The sequence below is a fragment of the Diadema setosum genome, chromosome 18, assembly GCF_964275005.1.
Source record: "Diadema setosum chromosome 18, eeDiaSeto1, whole genome shotgun sequence".
Lineage (NCBI taxonomy): Eukaryota > Metazoa > Echinodermata > Echinoidea > Diadematoida > Diadematidae > Diadema > Diadema setosum.
This window is the reverse complement of record NC_092702.1, coordinates 25,334,179-25,349,944: the sequence shown is the minus strand read 5'-3', so window position 1 is coordinate 25,349,944 and position 15,766 is coordinate 25,334,179. Positions and strand designations below refer to the sequence as shown.

Sequence of the window (15,766 nt, the reverse complement as noted above, 5' to 3'; positions counted from 1 at the left end):
CATTGTCTTACTGTGGCGTTCATTTGTTTCATTGCTGATCGAAATACATGCGTATTTAGTTATATTGAATTTAAATATTACACACATGCATTTGTATTTTGATCTAATGTAGTTGGTATAGGGTACCTGTTTTAATGGAAACAGGAAAAACCTTTTTATCAACATCTATTAAGGTGAACAAAGGGTTTGTAGAAAAAGGTTTGTTGTTGTTTTTTGTCGCAACCAGTGAAAAGGCTGGTACTATATTGTGAATACAAAATGGCAGTTTCTGTTGTGTCTGCGTGTTTGTGTGTGTGCATATTGTGAGTGTGTGTGCATGTTGTTAGTGAATGTGTGTATGTGTTTGCTTAGCTTTTGATCTTGATCATGATTGATTTTGATGTTTGGTTTGATCGAGTTTAGGCAGGTGGACATAGTTTATGTAAGATGTCTTGTTTAGGGCATTTTGAGACATAATTCACCTAATTTGTATTAAGTTCTGCTCTTAATTCTCATATATTGTGAAAAAAAAGATGGAGATGAAAATATTGAAATCAAATTTTGGTACTGCATGAATAGTGTCTTGTCACTTCGTACAAAGAATACAGAGGAGGGCTAGATCAGAGGGTGCTTTTCAGAGGCTTTTCTCCAGCCCTCAGGTGGCAGATGGCATCTATTCAACAATATGTTGTTGCACCTTGAGCCCGATACACTGCTATATATCAAAAGCCCCACACAGTACTCCAGTCATAGGATGGGTAGGGTAGGCCTATATCCAGTGATTACAGTACTTTGGCAAATTTTTTACACCAGCAAAAGTGATGTGCGGCTCTGAATCAACTGTAGGGATTTATTTAGCATCGCTGGCAATCAAGGGTTATGATCTGATGGTGTCCGAGCATGCAGGGTTCGCCATACACTGTCTGATCAGTGGATGTCTGACAAATGCAATACTCTGGGATTGCGCTTCTTAAAACAGAATGCCGGCAAGAAAAGGTAGGGGCCAAAGTAGAGATAACGACATACATGTACATATTGTACACTTTGTAGTACAGTAATTGTATGAAGATATGGAATTGAAATGTGGAGCAATGAAAAGGAGACACAAACATAAAACTTGCAATGAACATTTCCAAAGGCACTATACTTGTGTGCCACTGAGTGATAGCACCGTTTGCATGATTTTATGAAGTGGGGATGAAGTTTAATACATACAAAAATTCATGTTTCTTTAGTATTGCTGAAATTCAGGGGGTTTTGTGTTTTTTATGTTGTTTTTTTGATAATTATAGCAAAGTACTGGGATGGTTTTGAACACAGTCCATATAATATAACCCAAAAATCAAATTCTCTTTCAAGTCTAAAGAAGAAAAAAAGATGAACATTGTCCAAAATAAACACCATACCTGATTAACATCACTCTGCAATGGTTGTAAGTAAATTAATTATATGAGAAAAGAGGAAATAAGTTATAATTCATAAAGGCAATTAAGAACATTTTCTTCAACTGAAAAGGCAGACCGATGTCTTAGTTGTAGAGTTTTAAGTTGAGCTATGACAAGTCAATGTGATATGGTTTTTTTTTATTCACATTTCACACAATCAATGTGAACACAAGTTGCAAATATCCAGGGTAAACAATTAAGCAATAACAACAAATAAAAACAAAAAGCCTCGTATGGTACAAAGGGAAATGTTTAAACCCACTTTTTTATTATCACTGCACGTATGTCATCAATTATTATTACTACCTTGTACATCATTGTCATGATAGTAATGAATGATTCAAATGATGATAATGATATGGTAATGATATATGACCATGTGATTATACTTATCACTAATATTCTATTAGTAGTAGGTAGTAGTAGTAGTAGTAGTAGTAGTAGTAGTAGTAGTAGTAGTAGTAGTAGTAGTAGTAGTAGTAGTAGTAGTAGTAGTAGTAGTAGTAGTAGTAATAGTACCAAGTGGTAGTAATAGTAGTAGTAGTATTTTGAATGTCAAGCACATTTTCAGTACCTTTGGTAGATCTAAAAAAGTATCGTCCTATTTCATTACTAACATTGTTCTCCAAAATCCTTGAAAAACTCATTTATATTAGGCCAGTAAAGTTCCTTAATTATAGTAAAGTCTTTTCAAATTTCAAATTTGGATTTCGGGAAAGGCATACTACCACTCACGCTGTATTGCACTTGTTGATAAAATTGCTAGTGCCCTGGATAATCGTATGCACACAGTTGGAACATTCTTGGACTATTCCAAGGCTTTTGATACGGTAGATCATGAAATTTTGTTGCATGAATTATTCCATTACGGAGTCCGTGGTACAGCCCTCAATTGGTTCAGGAGCTATCTAGCGGACAGGAGGCAATTTGTATTTTTGGATGGTTTTGTTTCAGAACTGCAAAATGTCACATGTGGAGTCCCACAAGGATCCCTTTTAGGTCCTCTTTTTATTTATTTTATATATAAATGATTTTCAATATTTTTCTGATGTACTTTCCTTTATTTTGTTTGCAGATGACTCTACTGTATTTTTTTCTCACAAAAATCCAGAAGTTCTTTTGCAGACAGTCAATTTAGAATTGTGTAATATTACTTCGTGGATTTGCACTAACAAATTATCTTTAAACTTTAAAAAAAAAAAAAAAAATTATGATATTAAGTGATACAATTACGACATTGCCTGGTGACATTTCTTTTAATGGTGTGTTAATAGAAAGGGTCACATCAACTAAATTTCTTGGTGTTTATATTGATGATTGAGCAATTGAATTGGAAAATTGATATTAATCATATATGTAAATTGTTATCAAAGAATACTGGTGTTATCCGTAAGTTAAAATCGGTTTTACCCCAAAGCATATTATTTATGTTATACTCAACTTTAATTTTGCCTTATATCAATTATGGAGTGCTTGCGGCATGGGGCAAATCTCATAAAACTCAATTAGGCAAATTGTTTGTGGTTCAAAAAAGAGTCATAAGGAGAATATATAATACAAATTTTCGCGCTCATAACAATCCTCTTTTTTATGATAATCAAATCTTAAAATTAGAAGACGTCTATTATGTGCAATTAGGTTTATTAATGTATACTCTTAATTCAGGTGTTCTGCCTATGGCTTTGGCCAAATTATTTACGAGATATAATCAAATTCATAATTATGCCACGAGACCGGCTTCGATCTGCATACCACTTACCTCATGCAAGGACAACATTTACTTCCAATACTTTAGTTTGTACTGGACCCAGATTCTGGAATTCTTTAGATTCGAGCATTACCTGTGCTGTCAGTGAATCTGTCTTAAAGTGTAAACTAAAGTTATACTTATTAAGTAATTACTCGGTTGACTCGTAAACTTACACTCTAAATTGCTGTGTTGCCTTTTTTAATTATGGTATTCTAAACAGTTCATTATTTTGTTGCTGCATAACCTTTGTTTATAGAACTGCAGACTTTTGTCTTCTCAGTTGTAGCCAACTTATTTATTCCCCCCCCCCCCTTGTTGTTTTGTGAATTACATCATTCATTTACTTCCTTTTGTTCCTTCTTTCTTTTTTCTCTATCTTTGTGTTTGCTTTATGTTATGTCCCTTTTGTAAATAGTTTTTCTCTCTATCAATACCCCCTTGCTTGTTATAGTTATATAGTTTTGTTTTGTTTTTTAGAAACTGCTGTATCTAATTAGTTGTTTAATACTCTTTTTAATAATGAGGATCCCTAATTTCTCAAGCTCTGCTTTTCTATAGGGTCTCCTCGTCTTTCTTCTTTTTTTCTGCTTTAACCAGTGTATTCTATTACATGTATATGCTTGTCATTCTCTTGTTAATTGACACATTCAATGTATATTATATTGTAACGGAGGAAGAAAGATGAATAAACTTGCCTGAAACTTGGTCTTGACCTTTGCTTCACATAATTATGAAGCCATTAGTTAAAAAAAAAAACAATTAGACGCTCAGGATAGATGGTTGTGACACTGAATTTTGAACAAGAAAGGAGTTTCGTGAAAATGCCGTGTACCATAGCAGTGCCGCACCCTTGCATGTGTAGTCAGTCCACCAATGACATCATCCCTTTTCATGTATATTACTGATAAACGTAATCTGCACCATCTAATGAATCAGGATGCTGAAGTTAGCGTTCGTTGTTGTGGAGTGAAGTTTCAAATGGTTTGACATGACGCGAGCGGGAGTGCGAATGATTACTTGTTGGCTAAGTTCAATATTCCAAAGAAGAGCAACCAGCTATCAATAACAAGCTTCGCTCATCGCTCGTATCCGAGACTCCTGTTGTAGGAACAGATCATGGGGTTATTTGGTAAAGAACCGAAAAAAGACCCAAAAGAACAGGTAATGTTTATACGCCATTTTTTCCATAGTGAAAGATGATATTGTGTGCATTGTAGGGCGCGACGAAATACTAATTATACTGTAGTCCCATGTGCTGAATATGATGTAACTGGTTACACTGACGCACACTTGCCTAATTAATTTAAAATAGATCTACTGACGTTAGAATCTATTCTAAATTCCAGGCTCAGCATCAGCAACACGTCATAGATTTTACTACACGCATGTAGGGTTCTAGAATCTAGATTTCTAGTCTAGACAATCTAGAAACTCCAGATCATGTAGATAGATTCTAAAGTAAATTACATCCGCGAAAGAGTGAGCTGTGCTGTGCCAAGTGGTGAGATGAGTGAGGGTCGAGGGGCGACACAGCTAAACTAATCAACGTGGATATTAACTATACACAGCCCAGTCGCTGTACGTAGATACGTAGCGACAGGGCTGTACAGGCGGGACCACCAACCACGAAGAGAGCTCAGCGATCGGATTCCGATCGCTTTGAATTTTGATACTTAGATCATTTTTGTCACCTCAAACTCATCCCTTCATTCAATAATGAGACTCTATATCTATACTATCAGTATTGAAATTTACGTTTAATATATGAAACTTACCAAAATTGATGATTATATCCAGCATGTCCAAACGTAGCCCCGGAGACCGCGCCGCTATGCGGCGGGGTCCTGGCGGCTACCTCGCAGTTTCGCTAAAGTGAGAACCACGAACAACTCCCTATTGCCACATACGGCGACTTCACGAGTAAATCATGGGTAAATTTCTATCATAAACACAGTGACAATAAAAAATGAAATACACATTACCCCATTGCCTTGGTTCTTTTCACCAATTTATCTGGAAACTGCAAAATTTTCCACATTTTTTAGGAGTAAGCGGCCTGCCCTAGTGGGAGAGCCGTGCTACCATTTTGAACGTGTATATCCATTAGTAAGCATCTGCGCATGTAGCGAGTAATACGTAGCCTTTTGTCAAGGCCCTCTCGCTGCGTAGTGTAGAGAGCCCAGCCGAGTAAGGTAGCGCGACTCGCTTCGCTCGTCCGTTCGCTCGTCCGTAATACAGCGAGAGGGCCTTGCCAAAGGCTAGCATGCAACGTTAGTGAGCATCGGCGAGCTGAAGACAATTCGCCTTATAAGACAACATTTTCTGCATCATAAGCAACGAAATGCATCAAAAAGTCGCCGATTTGAATCATTTAGGTTTAATCGACCCATGTAAGTATTCCTAGTAGTTTTTGTTGAAAAATTAAGGAAATATAGCGCCGCAACGGCACCCGTTTTGTACAACATTAAGATCTGAATGCGAAAACGGCGCAGCCCCAACGCTGCACGTTGGGGCTGGTCGCAGTTAGTCCAAACGGTACATCATCTTTCACGCCAGGCCAATTTTTATATCGGGAGGTCACGTGATGTGAATCAGTGTGCTGAATGCCCTTTCAAAAGGTCGCGTGTCAACCGTGCTGCTACACTCAAGCAGCGCATGCATGCAGAAGATCTCTCCGCAGCAGACGACGTTGGGCACTACGCCATACGATATAGATTCTGTAATACGTTCTCAAAGCCCACGCCGTGCTCGCTGAAGGCGCCATTTTGAATTCTGCAACGATGAACCCAGACGGTCAAGAATTGCGCCTGAAATTGTCATTTTTTTGTTCCACGGACTTATTGCAAGGGCTCTCTATGGAATCAGTGTGGAGAACAATGCTTCTGTAATACAAACATGCATTTAACATGAGTAACGTATTCTGTTTTTAGAAGAAAAGTATACATTTTCATAAGTTTTGTAGTTGTGTTGAGGTTCCCCACTTTGAAGCTGCATGCCTCGCCTGTCAGACGCTGTATTCGCACAGCGTAATAACAGCATCTGGTCGGGTAGCCCGACCAGACGCTGTTAATACGCTACGCGAATACAGCGTCTGACCAGCGAGCGGGCACCTTCAAAGTGGGGAACCACAACACAACTACAAAACTTATGAAAATTTATACGTTCTTTATAAACAATGTACACGTTACCAAACGTTACTCACCTTAAGTGCATGCTTGTATTACAGAAGGTTCGTAAGTCCATTGAGAGCCCTCGTGATAAGTCCGTGGAACCAAAAAAATGATACTTTCTGGCGGATTCCCTAACACCGTCGGGGTTTATCGTTGCAGAATTCAAAATGGCGCCTTGATCTCTGCGGAAATCTTTTGCGTGCGTGCGATGCGCTGCTTGAGTGTTGGTGTAGCAGCACGGTCGACAGCGCGACCTTTTGAAAGGGCATTCAGATCATGTGGAAATGGCCTGGCGTGAAAGACAATGTACCGTTCGTGAACCGTTCACACATGCTGCATATAGCCATCATTTTAGGTAAGTTATTAAATCTAAATTTCAATATTCATAGCATAGAAATGAAGTCTCATCATTTTGTTCGTCAGATGAGTTTGAAGTGACAAAAAAATAATCTAAAGTATCAAAATTCAATCCGATCGCATGCGATCGTTGGACCCTCTTCGTGTTTGGGGCTTCGCTGGTACAGCCCTGTCGCGCTACGTATGTACAGCGGCGACTGGGCTGTGTATAGTTACTGGTCGGGCTACGTGGATATCAACACTTCCCGTCATCCAATTTGATTGAAATTTTCGTGAGTGGTTGGAAATGAATAAGCTAGAATTGAATTTATTTGGATTTGAGTGAATTTATTTCTTGTAATTTTGATGGAGTTTGGGTTCGCAGAATATGCGAGATATTGACATGGATACAAAAGAACATTTACAAGCACCAGACCAGCACTTAAAAAAATGTAAAACAATCGTTTTTACTGTAAAACACAATATTTTCGCGGCATGACATTTTTGTGAATTAGAGCCGACGACCTTTTTTTGCGGCATTAAATTTTTGTGAGTTGCCTCTTAACATCCAATGCATATAGTGTAGACAAGAACTTTGACATGCATTTTATTTTCATGAATTTTGGCTCACGAAATTTGCGAAATTAAAATGCATGTGAACATTCCTCATTTTACACTACAGTATATGCTTTTGCAATACTTTGATTAATTTTTCTCTCCACCTAATGTAAGAAAGGGTGTTCTAAACACTGATAGCAGTAGATTTAGACTAGACCTCAAAAAGAGGCTTAGAAAATCTACTGTACCTGCATAACACGGGACTACATGTATCAATATTTCCTCCCATACACAGTCTGATCTACAGATATCAAGATGATGATGATGATGAAACAGCATTTATATAGCGCCATTTATCTGTTGAAACATTCAAAGGCGCCCAGCTCCCACAAAGTGTCACACATCATCCACAAAGTTGCTGGAAAAGATAAGTCTTCAGTTCAGACTTCAAGGTATTGAGGCTGTTGCAATTCCGAAGATGGACTGGTAGAGAGTTCCACAAACGTGGTGCAACAGAAGAGAAGGCTCTATCCCCATACATTTTTAGGCGGGTATTGGGAACACGAAGAGTCAGGCCAGTACAACGTAGATCATGATGGTGATCATGACGATGATGATGATGATGATGACAATACAGTTTTGCATCTGGATGTTGCAGGGCTGCCAACATTGGAAACTAGTTGAGAGTGAGACTCCCATAGGCCAATGCTATAATTTAGGAGTCAAAATGAGTGAGATCAATAGAAGTGCATGCAAATGAAATAAAGTTTTAGAGTGAGAAAGGACCAAAATGAGCGAGTCTCACTCTCAGTGAGTGAGAGTTGGCAGCCCTGATGTTGTGATTGATGAATGAAGTAGACTAGGTATATGTAGTTGAGTGAAGCCATTGCCTTATCCCTGAAAGGGGGGGGGGGGACCCCCCCCCTTGACGTTTCGCGCTTTAATTCTGTAACTCAAGAAGACTTCATCACAAGGCTTCTTGACTTTCTTTCTTCAAGTCTTGCACAACTTTCGAGATCAAATTTGCATTGTCTGTGCATACCTTTACGAAGCTATACCTATTACATAATTGCATATCACCATAATTCTGTGATTTTGTGTACATTTCTAATGGAAAACAGTGTTCTGTCATGAAACTCTTAGAACCCTGATTGTTTTTAATATTAATCACTTTGATTGATTAATTTTGTGGTAATTATCATGGTAGAAAAGTAGTCAGTGACAATCTACAATAAAAAACAAAGAAAAAACAAAAGTCAAAAAGCGAGGAAATACATAAGAAATTCCAAAAACAATAAAATGCATAAGAATTAGAATTACTTTACAATGAATTATTATTGAGTATGTTAAAAAAGATATATGAACAAAAAAAAGTAGACTCTGATTAGGGTTGAATCGAGCTCCAACACCAATAGTCAGATTAACAAAGAGATCCCGATCACAATTATTGATCCCAACACTAGGTGTTGTCATCAAACCACCACCTAGTCTGGGGGAATTGCACAGCAAAAGAAAGGTGATGGCGCGTACAGCTGTAATAGAGTCAAATATCAAAAGATGTAGTCATGATTGCTTAGTCTTAGTAACATAATTAAGGAAGATGGATTAAAATGCCACAAATTTCATCTCTTGTCCAATATACAACAATCCTACTTTTGCTGCTAGGCTCAAATAATTGTAGCCATGTAGAGAGTGTTTGTGTATATTACGTGGGCAACTATTGCATTAGCATCTATTTTTTGCATGTAAAACCTGCGTAAAATGTGCATTTATTATGGAAGTGAATGTGGGTCTTGCACAGCAGTGCTGAGGATGCTGAAGATGATAATCCCTAGGGCAACGCTGCACTGGTCCGACGCTCCTTGACCAGTAAAAATCACTGTTGGACTTTTTCGAGAATGGACCAGTAAAACATGGAACAACTGGGTACCTACTAGTCCGACAGATGGGTCAGACCAGTAAAAAAAAAATGGGTTAGTGTGCAGCCTTGCCTAGGGGTTAGTGTTAGCCAATGGGGAAAAAAGCATGTAAATCGCTAACACAAACGACGGAGCTTGGTTCAGCAGATGACATTCAACACCGAGCCTCGCACTGGCAACCAGAAATATGTCATAATTTTGAGGTCAACCTCCCAACACCAACTGATGTTCGGTTTTATGCCAGTGCTAGTGCTGAGATAGCACTAGCACTAGCTTCAAACTGGAAATTACCCACTGTACATTTTATAGTTGTAGTGTTTGCATCAGCTGGCCTGTAGTATTACATATTATTAACATGCCAGTTATACTGTTGTAGGAGTATTGGTAGTTTTTTATTTACACATTACAGGTACAAGATATTACATGAATCTGCCATTCATTATCAAAAAAAAAAAAAACACAAAAAAAAAAAAAAAACGTGAGTGTAGAGAAAATTTGCTTCTCAAGGAAATGGGTCTAGAGTGATCATGTACATAAAGTGCTTCCTGTTTAATTCATCCAGGTAAGAGAATGGACCACAGCTCTTCGGAAAGAGGGTCGACAATTAGACAGGCAAATTCGTTGTAAGTATGGAAACTACAAATAATCATCAATATGCAAATATTGCATTTGCAAATATGTACCATTACATGTATTCATTAAAGAAAATACCACATGCCAAATATGAAAGAGTACAGGCATATGATATACTTTTTAGTCAGTTATCATAAGCATTGATGGTTTTTTGGGGGGTTTTTTTGTGTGTGTGTGTGGTGTGTGTGTGTGTGTGTGTGTGTGTGTAAAAGAGAAAAAAAAATGTAAAAATAAACCGCACCAGGCATGCACCCAGTTAATTTTGTTTTTTGCTTTTTTTCATAAAAGCATGAAATTTGCATGACAACAGGGGACATTGTGCTTAATGTGTTTGTTTTTTTGTTTTTTTCCTTTTTTTGCTTGTCAGGTGATGAAACCCAGAAGTGGCATGAGAGAATGTGAAAAATTTGCACTTAAGCCCATTATTTATTTATTTTTTATTTTTTTGTCAGCTGATTAATCCTGGAAGTAGGACAAGAAAATTCCTATTAAGGCCCCCCTTTTTTTTTTTGCTTGTCAGCTGATGAAACCCGGAAGTCACTCCCTTGCTTGTTTTGCGCCCCCCTTTATGGAATTCCTGGATCCGCCCCTGATAGTGTGAATCTACCAAAATGTGTGCGTAATGCGTTGTTCATTGTCTCCTTCGATATTCGTGGCCTGTCAGTCTATGGTCAGAAAATGCATGTTAACAGTTGTAAAAGACATGTTTCTCTCCTGCTGTGTGTGACAAATATTGTGCTTTTCGTCCTGCAGCTATTGAGACGGCTGAAATGAAAGTCAAGAGGTCGATCAAAGATGCAGCTAAAAAGAATCAAATGGATGTTTGCAAAATCCTGGCAAAGGAGCTCATTCAGTCCAAGAAGGCCAAGAACCGTATTTACAGCTCCAAAGCTCACCTGAACTCAGTCGGCATGCAGATGAAGAACCAGTTGTGTAAGTCATTCATACAGTTGTAGAAAGCTAATGAGAACATATTTTTTATCAACCACCTTCCACCTCAAAGGCCATACTTTAAACAGCTACAGCAGTGTGTCAGGGTTTGAACTGTCACTGGCTGCAGAGGTGGACTATCTAAGGAGATGTTTGTGGCCGCTCCCACAGCTGTTGCAATGTCTATGTACATGAAACATTGCACAAATGCTGACTAGCAGTGCTCTGAGTATCAAACTGCATTTAGCTTCCAACTAATTTCCAACTAAAGTTGATTGAAAGTTGATAAATATTGTCTCCCAAACGAGCAATCCAAGTCTCGTGTGACAGTATTCTGTTATGTTCCAGACAATCAAATCAGTTTTCTGATTTCTTTTGTTAATTTTTTTTCTATTTGTATGTCACTTTGTGTGGTAATTTTTCTTCTTTTTTTGATTGAGTAGATTTTGACACAAAATTGTACCCATGCTCTGCCTGGAAATATGCTCACTCTCAATTACTCACTATCAAAATGTGTCATATGATATTTGATATACTGATCATTCCGCAATCACATTAGCCTTAGTCACACTGTATGAAACTGAGCATAGTTTGCTTCCAGATAACTTCAAAAGTTTGAAGACAAAACTATGTGCAGTTTCAGTGATAGAAAACTTCCTGTACTTTCGGTCTGATGCAGGGAAAAAAAATGCAAATGTGCAACAGTGTACCAAAGAATGCACAACGTGCATAAACAACATGAATGAAGCCATTGCGATGTCATAAACTTGAAGTTTCAGCTGCACGTGGTCACAAGGCGCAAAACTATGCATAGTATTACAAGAAGTGAGAAACTTTGCAAGTGCATGCAGGCAGATTGGCATGGAGTTTCACTGGTAACTTCTCCAGAAATTTGCAGTCACACTGCCCAAACTCTTTGAAGCACAATACAGAGTAGTGAAACTGTGTGTGGTTTTGCGTAGCGTGACTTCGCCTCTTGTGTATCAGTGCATTGTGTCGGCAATAGGATTTGCTAAACTGTGATGATTGCTCTGGTTCCAGTGTCGCTTTTATTCAACTTTAAATCAAGGAACATGGACAGATGTATAATTTCTGCCTACAATGTACCACTGTTGAAGTACATAAATCAAACTCTCAAATTCAATTCTTTCTTTCAAGAATGCATAGCAGATGATATGTGTTCATGGGTTCGTGGGCAGGCCCTACACAGGAAGAAAAAGTTGGTGAAATTTTGATGATAATAATAATAATATGAAAAATAAATATAGTGCTTATCCAGGACAGTACTGTTTTGATGCACTTAGCAGGTCAAGATGTATTGATGAATTAAAAACCGATGAACATTAAAGATCAACAAGAAAAACAAATATAAACTGTTCTTCAAATGGTTGTGTCTTGATTTTCTTCTTGAAAGTGGTGAATTTTGTGGTGGTTTCTTGTTTCAGCCTTATTGAGAGTGAGTGGGGCGCTTGAGCGGAGTACGGTGGTAATGAAGGCAATGCAGGCACTAGTCAAGGTTCCAGAGATTCAGTCCACAATGATGGAGTTATCGAAAGAAATGACAAAGGTGAGATGTGGACAGTAACTCACATTGTTAATTGAAACCAAATCTGTCACAGAATTATATTAAATCATTATATTTGGCTAATTGCAAATACATAATACATGGATGTATTGGACAGAAAATTTGACCAAAGAACCCAACATTGTGTTTAAGGTTATGTATGATATGGTGTCCCGTCTATGTTTTAAAGGTCCAGTTTACCTTTGGGAGCAGTGATTTCAAAAATTTTCAAGATATCATATTTGATGCATATGTGTAGGTCTGTTGTATCATAAAACATCCTACCATATGAAATATTTGCAATAAAACCTAAAATATAAGGAGATATCAGGGTTTTTCTCAATAAACCGTAACTGTATACGGTTTAGTCTGGAAAATTTTTTATTATAACTATTGTTCACATTTTGTGTATTTAACAACACTAACATCGATTATACGGATTCAAATTTTGACAGTGGTTGTTTCTATCCCTAACTCACATTTTAGAACTATTTTATAGCACTAATGCTTTCATCTGCAAATGGTAAATTATGCCTTTAAGTACGAGTCATAAAGAATATATGTACATCCTTATGAGAAATTGTAAAGTTATCATCATGCATGACATGCAAATAAAAGGAATATAAAGTGAAAAATTCCTCTTACACTGGATTATTTGATAGTGCTCATAAAACACATTGCTGGCACTTGACTAAACAGCGTGTTGAAATGGTGGTAAATTCAAAATTGTTTGTCCTATTTTGCTCAAACTGTCGATAATCTGTCATGTAAGTTTCATTGGCACCATGTAAGATAGATGTCATGTTGAGTTACAGGAGAACCTTATTATAACAAGCTGTTTGGGACCCACTAATAAAATTTTATCATTATATCAGGTATCTTGTTATATCAGGGATAAAATCAAAAGAATATGAAAGGAATGGGACTTGCAAAATTATCTTTTCTATCAGACATCTCACTATATCAGACCTTGTTGTAACAAGGTTCCACTGTACAATACAGTAGAACCTCGATTATCCAGCCATCGCTTATCCGGATTTTATATTATCCAGGACGTCAACTGGCTGACATCTTTTTTTTATGTTTTCATGTATTTTCAGTGCCAAATCTTACTCAAGACAAACACGTTCAACCACTATCGTCTGAATGCATGACAGGACTTATTTCGATCATAGCAGTGAATTGCAACTTTTCAGTCAGTTTGTGAGACAATATGTCGATGATTAGTGCCGCATTTGTCACTGGCACTGAGTGCACAGCAGTGGTTACAGTACAATACAGTGGCAGTATTTGACGAGTCGCAATATCGATCTGATTGTCAATGTCAATCAAACAAGCAATACATAAAGGGACATGAAGGGATATTTTACTTATGTTTTGTTTTATTTCCGCATCATTATCATATGAAGTATGAAACATGACCATGCCATGCAGATAATCATAATATTGATAATGTATATGTGTATATCCCTAGCATGATAGGCTAGAAAGTGCTGTATTTGAGCATATCACTCTTATCCGGCCAAATTGATTATCCAGCGGCCCGCCAGTCCCAATGGGCCTGATAATCGAGGTCCCGCTGTATATTAATGTCCTGTTCCCATCTTTCCAGGCTGGCATCATTGAGGAGATGATGGATGATACGTTCGAGTCGCTGGATGATGTGGACGAAGAGGCTACCCAGGAGGAAATTGACAAGATCTTGTTCGAGGTGACAGCAGGTGAGTAAACACAGAAAAAGGGGCTCTTCCCAAATGAGAAGCTATTTTTCAGTTGTGTAGCTATCATCAAACAGTTTGTTTGGTAGACTGGTTTTAACAATCAGTATGTATTTGTATCTTTGGAGAGTATAGTGAAGTGGTGTAGATTTGAGTTTTCAGCCCGAGTTTGAATATATTCAAATGTGATGTTGCAGCTGAGAAGGTCATGAAATGCAGTTACAAAGCAAGGAGCTAGCGGACAAGTGTTTAACCCGTTGAGGACAATTCCCAAGTATGCTCGGGTGATTGTTTGTGGAAAATGGGTGTCGTAGCAAAATCAGCCCATCCTCAATGGGTTAAGAGTCATCTTAAATCCACAGCAATGAGGACAGTGCCAAAAGGCACTACAGCTGCTGCTGTTAACAGATTCAAATAAGGGATCTGAATTTTTTTTTTTTTTTTTTTTGCCGTGAGCCACAAGAGCTGCTCATAAAGTGTGCATAGTGAATAGTGGCCTTCATTAAGAATCTATTGGAGTATTTGGGGGGGGGGGGGGGGTGGGTGGGGGCTGCAATGTATGTCAATTTGATGTACATTGTTGTCAGTTCAGAGTAAACAAAGGGAAAAAATCATGCCAGTAAAGCTATGCTGATATTCGAGGCTCTGAGAACCCCCCAAACCTGTGCATGAGATTCTGTCCTTGATTAGTGGTGAAAATTTTCTTTAAATGCTCACAGTTTGGTGGAAATCTGATGTTGTGTCTGTTGAGGTTGTTGTTTTTAAATCACTTTAGCTTATCTATGGATAGCATTCACAATGAATGAAGTCGTTTTTGCGGTGATTTACCCTGAAAAAAAAAAAAAATGTGTTTACATACTCCTTGCAAGAACAAATGTACTGAACATGAAGTGCTGTGGGTAGTATTGTGAATATGTATGACAGGTTGCATAATGTATAATTCTAGCTTTTGTCCACAAGTACACTCAAGTCCCAACGAAGATCAGAGGGGGATAGAATCTATTTTTTCTTGAAGTTACTGGAATGATTGAATTGGTGAAGATCAGCGAGGGTGCCTCAAGGCAGATGCCCAAAATACATCATCTCAGTAAAGACAAGTAAAGACAACTGAATGCAAAGAGAAAGAGGTGACACACTATTTTGGTCGTGTGAACAAGAAAGAATGAAGCAGACATGGTGTGAATGTAAACACATAAAGTTTCTTACAGAAAAGAGAAATTTAAGGTGTGATTAATATCTGGGTTATGTAATGGAGGTGTGTTCAAGGAGATAAGATGCTGCGTGTGAGAGTGTGTTCATTTCTGGAGGGCGGTCAGTAGAAGTTTATCTTCAGGATTCAAAGACCAAGTCTATGGCAGTTAGTCAGCCAACTTCAAGTTGCACATGGATGCCATGATCGTGACTTCAGTGACAAGTAATCATGAGACATGTCTTTCATTTTTCTCACTATAGGGAAACTCTCTGAAGCGCCCTCTGTCAGTGGTGAGTTGCCAGGCGGAGCTGAAGCAGCAGCGGCTGGCCCCGAGAGTGAGGAGGAAGAGGAGGCGGAGGGAGACCTCCAGGAAATGCAGGCCAGACTGGAAGCTCTCAGAAGCTAGTGATAAGGAAGTCATCAAGCCTGGATCAAAGACTAGCTTACAAAGCATTTCTTGCTATCACAAGCCAGAAATGTACATCCATGTCAGCTTGGGATGAAGACTATGGGACAAAGAATTTAAAAGAAAAAAAAAGACTATGATGTTGATCTTAGTGTGCCTGGAGAAA

At 38.1% G+C, this 15,766-nt stretch overlaps 1 protein-coding gene across 1 annotated transcript; it reads left to right on the top strand.

The window, feature by feature from the left end:
• Positions 1 to 4,212: 4,212 nt before the first annotated feature.
• Positions 4,213 to 15,766, top strand: LOC140241648 (charged multivesicular body protein 3-like). Its single transcript, XM_072321389.1, has 6 exons — positions 4,213 to 4,335; positions 9,720 to 9,780; positions 10,544 to 10,723; positions 12,166 to 12,287; positions 13,897 to 14,005; positions 15,455 to 15,766. Exons 1-6 carry the CDS (start codon positions 4,291 to 4,293, stop codon positions 15,598 to 15,600), a joined length of 663 nt encoding a protein of 220 aa, XP_072177490.1. The 5' UTR covers positions 4,213 to 4,290; the 3' UTR covers positions 15,601 to 15,766.

What these genes read in the sequence shown, in the direction of transcription:
- LOC140241648 (XM_072321389.1), top strand. Translation starts at nt 4,291, where the DNA reads ATGGGGTTATTTGGTAAAGAACCGAAAAAAGACCCAAAAGAACAG. An exon ending in GCAGATGAAGAACCAGTTGT is followed by an intron (nt 10,724 to 12,165) that starts GTAAGTCATTCA and finishes TTCTTGTTTCAG; the next exon opens with CCTTATTGAGAGTGAGTGGG. An exon ending in TATCGAAAGAAATGACAAAG is followed by an intron (nt 12,288 to 13,896) that starts GTGAGATGTGGA and finishes CCATCTTTCCAG; the next exon opens with GCTGGCATCATTGAGGAGAT.